Below are 16,984 nucleotides of genomic sequence, written 5' to 3'. Positions count from 1 at the left end.
AAGCATGCTCTTTGTTGGGGAATGATACCAGCTTAGATCAGAGTGAGTTATCCCTTAGAAGGTGTGCAGGCTCTGTGTTGGGGAATGATGCCAGCTTAGTTCAGCATGTGATACCTTTCAGAGGGGCTGCATGTCTGTGTTACTGAAAGCTTGTCAGTTTAGCAGTGGGTGAGATATGCGGTGCCAAGGGGCTGCATGCTTCTAATTGGGGAAAGCTCTTGGGCTCAGCATTGGATTAGACTTCTTTTGCGATAGCGGCTGCATGCTCAGCGTGGGAATCTCGAGCTTAGCTCCGGGTGAGACACCCTTTGCCACAGGCTGCGTGATCTGCATTGGAGAAGGTTTGCAGCTTAGCACTGGGTAACATCGACTGTCCCAGAGCAGCTAAATGCTTCCCATTTGGGCAACGCTCTCCATCTTAGCTCTAGGTCACTGGTGAGATCTCTTTTGCCAAAGGTGCTATGTACCTTTCATGGGTGAGTGCACTCTAGACTGTTGGTTCAGATCGCCTTTGCCAGAGAGGTAGCATGCTTCACACTTGGGAAAGCTTGTAGCCGGATGCCACTCTGCTCCATAGAGGTCAAACAAGGCACAGTCAGTAGTCCTGCGTGCCACAAATTACCTTGCCTCATAGGCGAGGCACTTTGAGCCCGGGTGGCTAAAATTGCCAATGCTGTTGGGAGCTGCTGTTCTCAAGGGCCATTTTTGGTGCTGCACAGAGAACCCAACATAGAACAATGGTGCCCTAGCATTTGTTCTGATTGAGTATACATTATAGGGGGATGACTATCAGAACACTTGGGTAAGAATACAAGTCAAGTGCTCTTTTCTCATCTTTCAACCATTGAAAAGTAGGCTTAAGTCACAACATGATTTTATGGAATAAACATTTTTACTCATGGTAAGCCAAAGTGAAACACACCTGAACCTCCCGAATAAGAGAAAGAGACGGAAACCCAACACTTACCGAAGCAATGATGTCAGAAGTATTCAGTGCAATGTGCTGAACACCGGGTCCCCCGTAGTAATCAACAAATTCCTAAAACAAGACATGTCATCGCATTATTTCCGGGGCATTGATCTGATTTCGTTTCATTGATGTAAATACAACACAATGACAAAAGCCAATGTGGTTAGGCACAAATTCCAGTCATGAACAGTTTAATGCCTGGTACAAGTGAGAGCATAGGTGCACACGGTCATGCCTGGAAAGACTTACATGCCACAGATTCTGGTGGCGGCTCCTGGCCCAGGCATCATCATTCTAATGCTCAGTATCTGGAACGTCCTGATTACTTACCGGTAATCTTCATAACTCATTGAGGATGTACCTTATTTAATGGTCCTCCACCATGTATGAAGTAAGCGTGTAGACCACAAAGGAAGAAGCCCATACATTTATTTTCACACAGAAAGGTTCTGAGATACGAATCCCGTTAAGACCGAAACAAGCGTGGAACCGCTACACCTTCCATTTCCCACCAAACCATGCACCATTTGCATGATTATTCTTGAATATCCATTGGTGGGTTATACATTAGTACACCACACTGATGAATAATATAATTGGGACATAGGAACATCCTGAGAGTCTTCTCAGGGACAGCCTATGATCCACAGACCTGTCTCAAACCAGGGATCAAGGTTCAGATAACCTGAATGGCAACAGAGCATAATCATAACCTGGAAGACGAAACAGGACAGCAAACAATCACAACATGTGGAAAAGGCATGGTGTTTGCTGTGGCAAATTGGAAATTTCATATCAGCAATCACGCAAAAATCCCAAGCACACTTAAGGAGATGCCACATCCTGTCGCCAGTGCCTGATGCACACTGCATGCACCCACAGCCCACTGTGCATGGTCAAGGCGGCGAGCAGCAGGCTGAAGGCAGGGGTACTGGTACAAGAGCGGAGAGCTCCTTCGGCAGACAACGCCTGGTGCTCACAGCTGAAGACCATATGCATTGGGATCTGGGAGTAAGACACCTGGGTATACAGAGTGTCCGAAGACCAACCTCTGCTCCCAGTGCACGCTACAGATGGATGAAGGACATATAAGAGTGACTTCTGCATCTAGTCCCTACTGCACAACAGCTTGTACTAAAAGTCTGCTGTGCATGGAAAGGGTGTGCACAGCACTCTCTAAGAGCAGAGGCCATGAGTAATGAACGCTGAGGGCAGGAGATCCCTCCTGTTTGGTACACCAAGGGGAAATGGAAAGTTGAACTCTTCAAGGTGGGTATCAGGGGCTATTTCAATGCATGTTCATCCAGGGCAACAAGTTCAGATAGTTGGTGAGGGGGATGCTGTTTTAAAGCTTATGGAGAGGTTCACCCAGAAACAGTTGCTACACCAAAACAGACTGAACTGAAGATGAGCACTGCCACTTCTGTGCCTTGCGTGGAACCCTTGCCTTTAAATATCCCTACAGGTTTTAACTTTTCTGTGGCCCTGGGGGCAATGGTATCTCATTTGGAAGTGGCAAGAGGCTTTTGAAGGGAGGATCTGACAAATTACAAGAGGATCACTACTCTGGTAGGTTTGCACAGGCAAGCAAAGGCGCTGGTTGGTAACAAAGTGGCTCGGCGCTTCAATGCTTTCTTGGATGGCTTTTTATAGAGTCATGCACCACTAACCCAAGGCGAGACTGTGACTGGTGGTTTCCGAGTGTTAAGGAAAGTTTCTGATAACGCTGACATGGTAGTCCACTAGCTGTTCATTTTTTTACTGGTTGAGTATCGTTATTAAAGTGGACATGTTTTGCTAATCCTCCAAAACTTGGTACCGGTCTGGGAAGTCAGACATTTGCATTCCTAGAACTAATACTCATTGTTTGTTCTCAATTTGAGATGGTAAGGAAATACATTGGCAGCCGAATGGAACCAATAACACAAAAGTATCCCCTCTGGAACCTGGATGGCTCCTTTGGAAACTGAAGAAATGGGGGGTGGTCAGTACGGCAGGTCGCAACACACCCACTATTGTGGGTGGGAAGGGAAAGAGACCCTTTTCTTTATACAGCCCTCACTCACTCTAGTAGTGACATGCTTCATCATCCGGTTCACCCCAACTCCTAGAGGTCGGGGTGGGCCGACCATATTCCAGGGAGCACTTATGAAAAATGGGTGCATGGGGGCATAACTTTAAAGATAAAATTCCTCACCCACTCCAAAGGTATCCTTGGTTAGTGGGGTGGGAGATAAGATAAAAAAAATGTATATAGAGCTAAAGGATGTAATGGTCCTATTACCCTAAAACACCAACATGTTTCAGCCCTTTCCTATCGGCCTATATGAGGTCTTGGGCTTTCGTCAGGGTGGGTAGTGATGAAGTCAGCCCCTCGAAGACATGAATGAAGTGTGCATGCAATTTGCATGTGAGATAATTACAGAAAGGCAAATACTTGCTGCAACATCATGAAGGGAATTACCCAATTTTAAGAGGGGCACCTGCTCTCAGGAGGGCATGAGAGGGAGGCCTTGTAGTCACACATTTGTCAAAGATCCCGTCCCTGCATAGAACCTACTATCAAGCTCAGCTCCCCGGCTTTTTGCGGCAAGTATATGCCTGTCTGTAATTCTCAGATGATGAAGCATGCCGCTACGGGAGTGAGTGAGGGTTGTATAAAGAAAAGGATCTCTTTCCCTTCCCACCCACAGTAGTTGGTGTGTTGCCACCCGGCGTATTGACCACCCCCCATTTCTTCACTGTTTCCAAAGGAGCCATCAAGTTCCAGAGGGGATACTTTTGTGTTATTGAGTATATGTCAGGGAGGACGTATTCCTTCAATCCTCTTCAATGAGGACCTCTCTACCCTCCTAGGATTCCCACTCTGGATCCCTAACCTTGTGAATATTGCCACATGGAAACTCCTAACCCTTCGGTCTAGTACACATATTTTGTGGTGGATGAGGCCAGCCTGGCTCCCAGAGATAGCACCACTCAGGAGCACAAACGCCTCAGTGGTAGCCTGCATCCTGGTGGAAATTGTAGCTGGATTGGTTTCACTAAAGAGGTCCTCTCTGACAGGGGAACTAACTTCATGGCTACATATATGAAGGCAACCTGGAGTGAGAAGAGTGTGAACTTTAAATTTAGCCACCTTGTACCATTGATAGGTCAAGGGGTCTGAAGCTCAATGGCATGGTGACTGCTCTGGAAGCCCCACTGAGGAGGAGGCGGCAGACTCCAAACACATGTAGATTAAAAAGGATTCAATGCCACCAACAAGACAAATGCACGCCCTATCACCAGAGATGACTGGCTAATGGATATGCTACTTGATGGCTAATTACCTTACACACACGATGAAGGGGATTTCTCTGTACTGAATGCAGAAGACCTGTACCATTTCTGAGTCGTGTCTTTGTGCTGAAGAACAGGTCAGATACCTTCAAATGACTGAAGAATCATGTCCTGAATGGCCCGGGCCTTGCAGCTTCTATTTTGTTTCGCTGGATCACATAATGGTATTTAGTGATACTTGGTGTTCTCCTCTGGAATTCGTACCTTGAATAATGGTCCAGTTTCCCACATTTTGAGCACATGTGCCTCATTGCTAGATACACATTCAGTTCTTACCTGGTGTGAGGCTTCCATTTCCACCCCAAAAGTATTGTGTTGCAAATCTGTAGACTTTGCTGTGCAACAGCTCATGTGACTTACCTGTTCCCAGCAGGTTATTTGAAGAAATGATTGTCTTGGTCATTAATAAAGACCTAGTTTTGCAGCTCCACAATCCTTGATACTACGGGCCCACACTCCCTGTTCAGGTTTAGTTAGCATAAACATCAGCAAGTCGCTCGCCTTTTAGGCTTGACAAATCACTAATTATGTAGCTCACATTTACCTGGGGGCTGAATGAAACATTGACAGCCACCACCAGCTCAGTAGAGCCAGCACTGACCTCATTCTTGGGCAACATCAGGAAAATCTGGTGGACATCATCCTCTATCTTGTACAGAGAGACCCTTTGCAACCATATCAATATGTTCGCCATACCATTTTAAGTGGATGCCAATCTTTCAAAGCTTTCTTGATAGAAGCCTGGAGCAATATTGGACTAATCACCAGGGTGGAGGTTGCTTATCCCTACAATTAGCGCTAATGAGTTAATTAACTGGGGTAAATGGAGGATTAGAGAAAGTTAGACAATACACTTAGATTGCTGCTACTGACTATTGTACAACAATATATCTTGGGTAAATGGGGTCATTGAGCTCTGCAAACACAATTGGGCTGGTATCACAAACTCAGGCACCACCAGGACATGGAACAAATAGCACAAGATTCGAAAGGAGAGGCCCCAGAATTCCCTACTAAAGGGAGCCGTGTGCTAACCTTCCTTGCCTAAGATGCCAAAACAATGATCTGTCCAAGAACAATGAGAGAGCTGCAATACACCCGTCTTGTGCGACAATCATTAAGATAGAAAATCATTTGCCCTCAGCTTGTATACCAAGGACTACTTTAGCAAAGTAATTACTTCTGAAACATGTAAATTATTCCACTATTTAACATATATGTGATGCAAAGTAAAATAATTAACTGGAGAGATTCCTTGTACAAAAAGAAAAAAGCTCTGTGGACTTTACACCGACACTTCATGCTTCAGACTACTGTTTCTTTATGGTGCTATTATTTTATGGACCAATGGAGCACAGAGTTGCATCCTTCACATATTCCACGCGACAACACTTCTCAGGTCAGAAATGCTCAATTAGTTGTCAGTTTTTAGTGAACTCATTGTTTGCTTTGAACATGAACCCATTTCTTCATTTAACTGGTCCCTACTTGAAGCATCTTATTCAGCCTACTGAGTTTAATTCACTTCTTTAACCTCAACATTATTAATCGTGTGGTCATACTCAGGTTTAAAGTAGGAGCCAATCTTATGATAAAGTGGCAATAGATATATGTATGTTCACTGAAAAAAAACAAAGGTTACTGGGACGTTATAGCTAGGCTCAGATTTCACTTGTACAAAACCAGTGAAATTCAAGTTATAGTTACCTGAGTTAACTATAACTTACGCCCCCGTAATGCACTGCTTATGACCTCTCATATTACATCTATCATGACATGGTCAGTGACATCACTGATGACATCTCAAATGACATCCCTGATGACATCATCCAGTGATTTGTGAGTATTTTCTAAAGGTTGTTGTGTGTTAAATGTATATACTAAGGTATCTCAGAAGTTAAATTAGTATACTTTATGTACTACTGAGTGATTTCTTTTTTTAACATAGTTTATGTGAGTTGCTGTGTGTATCTGTGTGTGAGGGGGTGTCTGAGTGGCTGTACATGTGTGTGAGTGGCTGTGTGGTTGTAGAAATGGGTGTCTGAGTAGCTGTGAGGTTGACTTAGTGGCTGTGTGAGTGGCTGTATTGGGGAGTGAGTGGGTGTGTGTGTCAGTGGCTGCATGGGTGGATGACAGAGTGGCTGTAAGTGGTTTTATGGGTGGGTGTGTCAGTGACTGTTTTGGTGAGTGAGTGGGTGCCTGAATGGCTATATAAGTGAGTGACTGGGTGTGTAAGTGGCTGTATGGGTGAGTGAGTGGCTGTTTGAGGGAGTGTTTGCTTAGGTGAGCTGGTATGTGAGTGGCTGTGTGAGTGGCTGCATGGATGTGTGAATGGGTATGTAACTGGTTGTGTGGGTGGCTGGGTGAATGGTTGTATGGGTGAGTAAGTGACTGCTGCGAGGCTATATGGATGAGTGAGTGGGTGTGTGAGTGTCTGTATAGGTGAAAAACGGGGTTGTCAGTGGCTGTGAGTATGGGTGAGTGTGTGGCTGTGGGAGTGGCTGTATGGATGAGTAACTGGTTGTATGATCAGGCTCTGTGAGTGAGAGGGCATGGAAGTGGCTCTATGGATAAGTGAGTGGTTGTGCAAGTACTTGTATGGGTCCGTGAATGGGTATGTGAGTGGTTGTGTGAGTGTGTGTATCAGAGGTAGTATGGAGCTGGGAGTGGTTCTGTGGATGATGTCATCAGTGATGTTATTTGAGGTGTCATCAGTGATGTCACTGACCATGTCATTAGTGATGTAATATGTGAGGTCACAAGCTGTTCATTGCGGGGCTGTAAGTTAGTTAGCTCAGTGGACCAACCACTCTCCTTGTAGTGGTGCATATAAACACTTAATGATCTTTCTAAGCATGAGCAACATTTCCTGAGCAAACAGCAATCATTTGTGACTCTTACTATATGTCAGCTATTTTATTATCAAAAGAATTTCCTCAATATCTGCTTTTGGTGAAACTTCCAATTTGCAAACAACATTTCAATTTGTTTGTATTGCACTTGTCATATATAATTATCTGTTTACTTAGCAGTGATGTCCATAATGGGCTAGAACAGTTACTTGTGCTTAAAAATACAATCAATTGAATACACATTCTCAGGTGTATTTCACAAGAGAATTTCCTAACTGTGAAACCATCTTGCATCATTCTTTATGAGTTAACTTTTAAACTGTAAAATATTGATGGGTATTGTGATAAAATCTTGAATTAACCATGTATTATTCGACTAAGTAAGGGGATAAAGAAGACCATTCAAATTATTGTACGAAGATTAAACTACTGGGGAGTTTCTTTTGGTTAAAGGTTCTTTGATTATCACTTAAATTGTAAGATTCAAAGATATAATCAAATTCCATAGCAGCCTTTGTGACTTCAAACAATAGCAATGCAAACATAGCTTTTATTGCTCTTGTTGATGTTTGCAATCATCCAATGCCCCACAATTCTAAAAGAAGATGAGGTCATCTTGGAGACAGAATACAGTTTCTTTTTTTCTCATTCTTAAGTCAGTGGGGTATATTCTCAAGGATCTATTGCGGAGTTATCGGCACTTTATCACAGCCAAAGTCGTGATAAATTTATCGCCTCATTCACAAGCTGGTGCAAATAGCCGATATCACCAATTTACCTGCGATAGCAGCTGCAAAAAACTTCATCACAGATGAGCCCGGCAACTATCGCTAATGAGATGCAGAGTAGGCGTTCCCGAGCAAAAAGCTGTGACAACACCACATCACAACATTCTCAACGACCAGCCAGATTGGTGATAAGACCACAAAACAGGCGATACGGTGTAAAAGCAGCAGGAAAGTAACACCTGCTCTGACCTGGTGCAAAGTCGAACGACAACATGCACCAGAAAAGGGAGCCCAGCCCACAGCCACACCTGAAGAACAACAGATGCCATGGAGCTACTCATCATGCAGCTCGGAGCCCCAACCGGGCCACAACACCCACCGCAACCACCCCCAGGCCTGCCACCCCCCCCGGACCCTCGGCGCCCCCCCCTCCCCCGGACCACCACAGAGGCAGCGCAGACAAAGACAGTGGACCTTCAGGAAACGCACCAGCCTCACAGACTGAACATCAGACAATGTCATTGCCCACTACAGACTCAAAAGGACAACCATCTTCCGCATCCTGAACATCATTGGCCACAGGCTGACGGTACCAACACAGCAGACAACCAACATCCCACCTCAGACAAAGCTGCTGGCTGTGCTGCACCTGTTGGCCTCTGGGACATTCCAACCAACAACCGCCAGAGTCAGAGGAGTCTCACAGCCAGCCCTATCCAAGTTCCTCACACCTGTCCTGGATGCCATTATCAGCTTGGTACCCCAGTACCTATACTTGCCCCACACTGCGCAGGAACAGCTGGAGACCAAGCAAGGCTTCTACGCCATAGCTGTATTCCCGCACGTGTTGGGGGCAATTGACTGCACACATGTCCTACTTGTGCCCCCTGCCGACACTGCACACAATAACCACAACAGAAAGCACACACATTCCATCAATGTGCAGGCAATAGTGCACCACCGGGGACTCTCCACCAATGTTGTCGCCAACTACCCAGGCAGTGTGCATGATTCATACATCTTCCGACAGTCCATCATCAACCGGTGCTTCCAGGATGGCACCTACGGAAATGCTCTGCTCGTTGGTAAGTACCAAATGAACACACCACACACCTCAACTCCACAATCATGCAACTCACAACTCTGGAAATGCACACGTTACAAACTCACATACAACATGTCCACCCACCATACACGACAGCACAACGTACTGCGGTAACCTGGGCTAGTATGTACATGAGCCATCAACGGCATGGCACCTCAGCCACAAAATAGCAGAATGTGGGGAGAGGTGGGAACCAGGCATGTGCGAAGGAGGCAAGTGACCCATGAATGAGAATGCACACAATGCCAAGTGTGGCGTGGAAGTGCTGGACAAACTGCAGTATGCAGACCACAGACATATCCATGTCGACACATACTGCTGGTGCTAGTAGTGTTGTGGACAGTGGACGCAGCCATGTCACTCCAGCCAGTGGAGAAGATCTCGGAAATGTAGCTTGTTACGCCCCCACTGTGAGCGTGTGAGGGGTGGGCTGGCCCGGCATACACCAGGCTAGAGTAGGGGTGTGCATAAAAAAGCACATAGCCCTGGGCCTGGTTCTCTTCCGGAATCGCCAACGTGTCTGTCAGGGCAGCGCCTCTAACCCCGCCACAAGGCCAACGCTGTGTGCGACGGTGCCTGCGATCCTGTGCGCCTGTCGCAACCCAGGCCGCTGGTCTCCGAAACAGTCTTGTCCGTCCCTGCGCATCCAGGCCTCACTGCTCACCTGCCGATACCGGTGTGTCTCCAAGAGGGCCCACCACGTGCCGGTGCAAGCTCCAAGCCCGAGGCCCGATACCATGGCAGCCTCCTCAGACCATCACGGCCTCCGCGACCAAGGCCCGCAGTGTTCCTTTCTCATTGACGTACTCCACCGGCATACACAGCGGACAAGTAGGTCACACATTTGGAACTGTGTCTTGATTACACAATGGCAGAGTACATATTTTATGGCATAGTTTAAATCACTTTACTCCCTTTGATGTGGTGCCACCAACTCCGTGTCTGTAGGCCCTTGCTGACTTCTGTCTTCAGCCTACGCTGCGGTCCAGCAGGCCTCACACCAATCCAATACAGTTCGTACCAGGCAGAAAACGGCATCGTCGCAGGGTGCACACCTGCTCAGCTCTGGTACCTCCACCTCCGTCAACCAGGAATCTTCTCCACATGCCATTTCAACGACGTGTGTCAGAGATCCAGGAGGAGCTGGCTGCACAACGGTTGACCCACGCTGACCGCTGCCACCGGCACACACTGAGGTCGAGTGTGACACACAATTGGAACTGAGTCTTGATTTCATCATGGCAGAGTTCATATAATTGTACAGGCCTCATCGCAGACTGCATCCCCTTCCAGCTCTGGTGCCACGGACACTGTGCCACGGGAGTCATGGACACTCTCTGATTGAACTTTGGTGGCATCTGAGTCTATGGCCTGGGGTTTGTCTTCATCATCATGTAGCTGATACTGACATGGTGGGAAAAAGGAGACTGTAGCATTCAACTCCTCCATATTGCCTGTTTCTGCTTGCTTGTGCCCTCTGCATCATGCCCTGGATGGACACCTTCCACTGTCCCCCGTAACACTCCGCAACATTCTCCTTGGACATCAATGAGGACCCGCTGAGCTCTCGTGGCCCTACATCAGTGCATCGCAAGTCACCGTCCTGTGGCTGAGTTCTGTGCCGGCCGCTGTGCATCCGGGGCCACTAACTCTGTGCAGCTCAAGTCATGGACCCTTGCTGTTTGTACTTTGAATTTCTGATTGCATTAACCAACCCCTGAGGGGTGGCTTACACTACCCAACATCCATCCAGCACAGGCATCACTCGACATGTGACCCTGACAATAAAAGGTGCCGGGCGCATGTGCCCATAGCCAGTTCCACAAATTGTCTTAGTGTGTCCGTGTGATCATTATGTATGCATTAGGACCCCGGGTCATACCACATTACATTGTGCTGTGTACAGCGGGCGCAACCTTGTCACAACTTGTAGCTGTGTCGGACCCTCCTGAGAGCGCAAGGGAGTAGACCAGCGTACGGCAGTACGGCATAGGGGTGTGGTCATTTAATACGTGGCTCTGGGCTTGGTTAAGATTAGGCCTTACCAAGGAAATAACTAATGCATGTGTCTCTGGTGTAGTGTCGGCGCCACCCGTCATGCAATATACAGTGTTGCTATGTAGCATGCCCCCGGAGTGCAGGCTCGGCCGAGGGGTAAATGAGGGTGCGTAAGCCCCCTCGGGGTCAGGGATCAGACATGCCAACTTTTGTGTGTGTCGCTATTTCCGCAGCATAAGCCAAAGGTCTACCCTCAACCGCATGGCGAGTTCAGCCAGGCATGAACTCTACATCTGTGTCCACCCTGTCCTTACCATAGGCCTACACACACGTGGCCGCACACCTTCAGCGCACAACATCACTGTCGTTGTCAGGCTTGTGGACATGCGCAGACAGGTATGACAATAGTGTGCCCTAGGGGTGCGCACACTAGTGAATAGGCTTGGGGGGAGGGAGGAGCAGCAGTGAGGCTACGTAATACATATTGATGCCGCTCATTTGCAACAAGTAGTACATGTCATATAGGAATCACAAAGTCACACATATCACACACAAATGAACAAGTGAGCCTGCCAACACATCATGCAGAACCAACTATTGACTCATGTCTCTCTGCACTGTCACAGGTGACCAAGGATATGCACTCTGCGCTTGGATGATGACACCCCTCTGAGCCCCGAACACACAGGCCCAGAGGCAGTACAATGTGGCCCACAAATGCACCAGGGGCATCGTGTAATGCACATTTGGCGTGTTGAAGTCACGTTTCAGGTACCTGAACGTCACAGGTGGAAGGCTCCTGTACAGCCCAGACATCATGTGCAAGGTGATCGTTGCATGTTGTGTGTTGCACAACATATGTGTACGCAGCAGTGACCCATGGATATAAGTGCCAGATGCACTGGATGATGATGATGAAGATGAGGCAGGTGGATCACACCCCACTGCAGCGGCAGCAGGAATAGCCCGTAGGAACCCCATCATTGCCAATTTCTTCACATGAGCACGTCACATTGTGACAGTCCTTAGCAATCATGGGAGTACAAAATGACCACAGGCACAGCATGTGCAAATAAATGCATTCCAAAAACACATTCCCTGAGTGCATGTCACTCATCTGTACAGGCACATCACTCAGACAAGTGTGAGTGAGACATGTATTGCTAACAATTTTATGATTTCTTCATGGATGGTGGGTGTGTCACCTCTGTGCAGAGAGGCTGTTTAGGGTGTCATTTATTCGAACTGCCAGTTCTGTGTGTCACAGTTAGTAGGGAATCCCACTCTTCGGCGTTTCACATGTGTCCAGAATCATTCCATTTAGGCTGCCATTTGTGACCTCCAGGTGACAACAGGGTTCCTTTTGGGGTCAGATATGTACCACCATGATGCAGGGATGCCCCCTGTGACTCAAGTCCCACAACATGGGCAACATGTACGTAAGCGGGAGTCACTGCCCCTACATTCGTCCACGCTCTCATAATTGATTGATCATGGTCATGACATGTCTGTGTACAGGAAGGGTTGCTTGTCCCCCTGCAATGTGAAGGGGGATGCGGTTTCACAGTGTGTTCCATGCATGTTTCATCATTGGCGCAGTTTACATAAAGACTGCAAGTCAATGTACATTGTGACTGTGAGGGGATGCCTATTTGATGCGGGACAATGGTCATTTGTTCTACGTCACGGATGTGGGGTTGTGCTCGTACATTGTCATCTCACCGTTTTTTTACTCTGCTTTTATGGTGCATTTTCCTGCATCACGCATGGTAATTGCAGGCCTATTGCTGATTTTTGTATCGTGATTGGCCTCAAAGCTACTATTTTCTCATTTGTGTTTCGCGTTTTTTCGGCATCGCATTAATTTTAATACGGTCATTTGACGCGTAATCGTGGGACTATTGCATGGTACCGCCGTGTTGAGAATACCACGTTAACACGGAGTTGTTTTCCCACGATAGACTACGATGTGGAGAGTTGCGTTAAGCTAAATTTGCGATGGTTATCACACGTTCTTGAGAATATGCCCCAGAGTCTTTTATCTTAAAAAGTTCCCTGAATATTTTTAGCATCAATTTCTCTAATTTTCTTAGCTTATGTATTTACAATGACAGGCATGAGGATATAAAGTGATTTTAACTGACCCCCCTAGGTCTCCCTATTTACAAGGTCAGAAAGTTGGTCACTGGTCCACATCTCTTTTGATCCACAGTACACTTTTAGTTGAAATTCACTTGACTGAACAATATTATGGAAAATATGTGAAATCTTGTCATTCTTGAATAAACAATAAAGCAAAATGATAGCTGAATACTCAATGTAAAAGTAATAAAAGAGGTATGTGAAACTGGCAAAACGATGGCCGGATAATCAATGTGAGACAGTGTACAAGTGGTACAGGCATTGGCTCTGGATTGGCAGCTGCACATGTGGCATGGTGAACCATACAAACATTGTCGGCTTAGAACCCTGGTTCTATACCAACACATTGCTGTTCATGGATCCTTGGAATGTACTGCTCATTGTACCTATTCTGTTTCTTTTCTTTTCGTATTTTATATTTGCTTTGTTGTATGATTACTTTATGTTCCAATTTTTCATAAAAATGTTTTTCCTGAAATCAAAAAGAACCCTGGTTCTAGATTGAATGCTATATTTCAATGGATACCTGGATCTGGGATTTCCTCTTGCCAATGGCTGGCTCGTTGATTGGCATTCTGATGGTCTCCTCGAAATTGGCCACCACGATCGAGCGGAGGGCACTGAACTCCGTATGCATCTGCTTGTCATCTACTGACCAGAAGCGGTGGAACAGTAGGTTCTTCTGGTACCTGAGAAAACGCGAAAAATAGAATTATCCCCATAACAGGGGAAAGTCTGGTTATTTTCTGCTTGATTGTCCATTTTAAATATTCCTTTTGCAGCAAGATGTATAATCATGTTGAATCCCTACTCTGGGCCTACCACTGGAGAAGTAGGAAACTGTGGTCTCTTGACAAGCACTTGCATATCCTAAATGAATCTATCTCCTCATCCCGCATTCTTTTACCCCGCAGGGAATCACAACGTGGTCGTTACAACGACCGCATGGTGATTCCGCATACCATTACTCCGCAAGTCTGAACAACGACTTGTGGAGAGGGGCGCTGGATGTTGGAATAGTATAATTTACTATTCCAACTCCAGTCTGTGCGGACACGAGGGAAGGTGTTGGATTTTAAATCCAACACCTCCCCCCACGCAAGTCGTTGTTCCGACTTGCGGAGTAATGTTATGCGGAATCACAACGCGGTCGTTGTAACGACCGCGTTGTGATTCCCTGCGGGGACAAAGTTTTGCGGTAAACGTTCTTTACCATCCTAAATATTTCCCCCAGAGCCTTTAACAGTGTTAAATATGCCAGTGCAGTTGAAACAGAATCAAGGATGTCTCACACTTTTAAGTTTCTAGAAATAAAGTACAATTTCTAACCCCCAATATCAGGAAAAAAGCAAAGATACCTCAGGGACAGATATTCTCCAACCCTCACTCACTACATCATGCATGATTTCGCTCTAGCGAGTATGGGAATGTTTGATCATATGAAATGTCTTCATTACTGCAATTTATAATGTATGTTTCTCTGCATTGTTTCAATCCACATGTGCCTAAGGGTATATGTAGCATACCTTCATGGTTAATTGCTTTGAAATAAGGGCAGCCACAGCAAGCTTACAAGCCTCAAGAAGTCCAAAAACGTCTATCATTATTGACAATCTTTGAGAGCTGGATTCAATGAATCTGCTTGTTAATTATGGGTCAATTCCTGCTGATGATCAAAGAAAGATTACAGTTGAAGGCTCAGTGGTTTACATATCGAACTGCATGGCAGTGTCGAGGAATTCTTCACTAAGGTCTTCCCGCTCCACAAATCTCCTCAAAGTCGGAGATAGGTCTCCCTCAAACCTCTGCTGATCCGCATGGCAAGATAAAAATGTGTGCACGAGGTTTCATCGTTTGGAACACCCTCCAATATTAAATATAAAGCCCGCATGTTGGCTTTTAGAGCACTTGCTGGATCAGGCCATCGCTAAATGATGAACAGATTGACCCCATACACTTAAGAGAGAGCGTTGAGGTCTAACAACCTCCGCTTGATGTGAATTTCTAAATTCTCCAAGGTCCGTCGCTGAGAGAGCTCCTTCACAGTACTTACGGCCAAGCTCTGGAACGGCAAACCGCCCAAGTTGCATAGGTCTGAGTCAGCTGCCATTTTAGGGCCGAGCCTAAGAGCAGCGTCCATGCGCTGCTATCTCTGCGAGGCATGCTGCATTCGAGTATGCTCTTGAAGCCCTGCCCACTCTCCTGCAATATTTGTCATTGGCTTATGTCATTGCCCTTCGTAAATGCTGGCTTCCGATTTGTACATAGGTTTGTTAGTCCCTCCTTAGTACCGCCTTGTCTTCTCTTGTAACCTCCCACAAGGACTGGCCCTTTTACTTCGGTTGTTATATGGTCTGCTTTACAAGTTGGTGAGCACTATTTTCTTTACTGCTCTTCTCCTATTGCACCCACAGCATCGGAGCACCCGCCCGCTTTGTCAACATCGCACCCGCCCTCTTTGTTTTAACTAGTAATATATTTTTATTATTCAAATTACAGCGCGGTCCACTTTATAGCGGCTGCGCTTATTTAATTATTTAATATACCGTTCGGTCAGCATTCACTTTAGTGACTGCGCCCATTATTTAATTACCCGCGCAGGCCACTTTCACTCTAACGGCCTCACTACAGAGCTTTTGAAATTACCTTTTTTTTTTTTTACTTTGGGTGAAAGCTCCATACGCACTTTCACTATAATGTTGGCCACGCCCCTCTGTTTAGATGCTGCTCTCGGTAACCTGAATATGGGAGTAGCGTCTTAAAAAAGGGTCGTGGCCACCATTATAGTGGTCTCGCATTTGCGAGAGTTTGAGCTCTTGGCATTAAAAAGAACAATGCCTTTTATATTTGTGTTCCTTTTAAAAACACAAATAAACGGCATTGTCATTTTCAATGCCAATATCTGAAACGCTTGCAAATGCGAGACCTATTGCATTGAAAATGTTTGTTAAAAAAATGCGAACAGCTTGGCTGCTTCATGCAGCCTAGCTGGCTGAATGATGTGGTGTGATTTCTGTGTTTGCTTCGAGCGCCAGGACACCTCTGTTGTACAAGCTGGGCGCTTAACAAATGCTATTTGAATTGAATATTTAAAAAAAAACTTGAAGCTGAACCTTGTTATTTCACAGAGCATTAAAGACACACCTGGTGGACACCTCTGTGTCCTAGTTCACAATCCCTCCACTGGCCTGCAGCACTTAATTCATGCCTACCCCGTGATACACAACCTGACATCTCAACGCGGGACATACCATTCCACCACAGGAACCATCTCGTTATCAGGCTGGTTTCCCACCACGTGGTCCAGGTAGTTCAGCTTCCCACTCGGGCTGAAAAAAAGAGATACAGACGTACATTTCCTAGCCGTATTTGTGATATAAAAATATTGAGGCACACTTGCACTGAAACTTGGAAGGACCGTATTTCCAAACGTTCATTTTGCATTTTTATTCAACCCCAAAAACTTGAAGACCCTTTTTGGAGACTCACTGAAAAGGCATTTTTTAAAGGAACATCCCCGCCATAAAGAAGTGACCTCACTTCTTCCCCTTTATATGTACACTATCTTGGAATTCTCAGTTCCCCCAACATGAATAACGCTTCATATCGCTTCCCCACGTTAATGCTTAAAAGCCCATATCTATCTATCTATCTATCTATCTATCTATCTATCTATCTATCTATCTATCTATCTATCTATCTATCTATCTATCTATCTATCTATCTATCTATCTATCTATCTATCTATCTATCTACATGAACATTGCCACTTAGGGCCAGATTACGAGTCTGGCGGTACAAGGTCTGCCAGACTCGTGGTGGCGCGGCGGTGGATGATCCAGCCACCGCT

At 46.0% G+C, this 16,984-nt stretch overlaps 1 protein-coding gene across 1 annotated transcript in view; it reads right to left on the bottom strand.

Annotated features, from left to right (window-relative positions):
- The window catches only part of HPD (4-hydroxyphenylpyruvate dioxygenase), a 137,186-nt gene that overhangs the window by 9,889 nt on the left and 110,313 nt on the right, over window positions 1-16,984 (bottom strand). Inside the window, exons 9-11 of the mRNA XM_085633073.1 lie at window positions 16,386-16,463; window positions 13,661-13,823; window positions 968-1,039 (exon numbers count right to left, since the gene is read on the bottom strand). Of these exons, the coding sequence (XP_085489199.1) occupies window positions 968-1,039; window positions 13,661-13,823; window positions 16,386-16,463 (313 nt within the window). The remainder of the gene's footprint in view (window positions 1-967; window positions 1,040-13,660; window positions 13,824-16,385; window positions 16,464-16,984) is intronic.

Source organism: Triturus cristatus, chromosome 11, assembly GCF_964204655.1.
Source record: "Triturus cristatus chromosome 11, aTriCri1.1, whole genome shotgun sequence".
In the NCBI taxonomy this organism is placed as follows: Eukaryota; Metazoa; Chordata; class Amphibia; order Caudata; family Salamandridae; genus Triturus; species Triturus cristatus.
The sequence above is the reverse complement of the archived record's forward strand: the minus strand, read 5'-3'. Positions and strand labels throughout refer to the sequence as shown.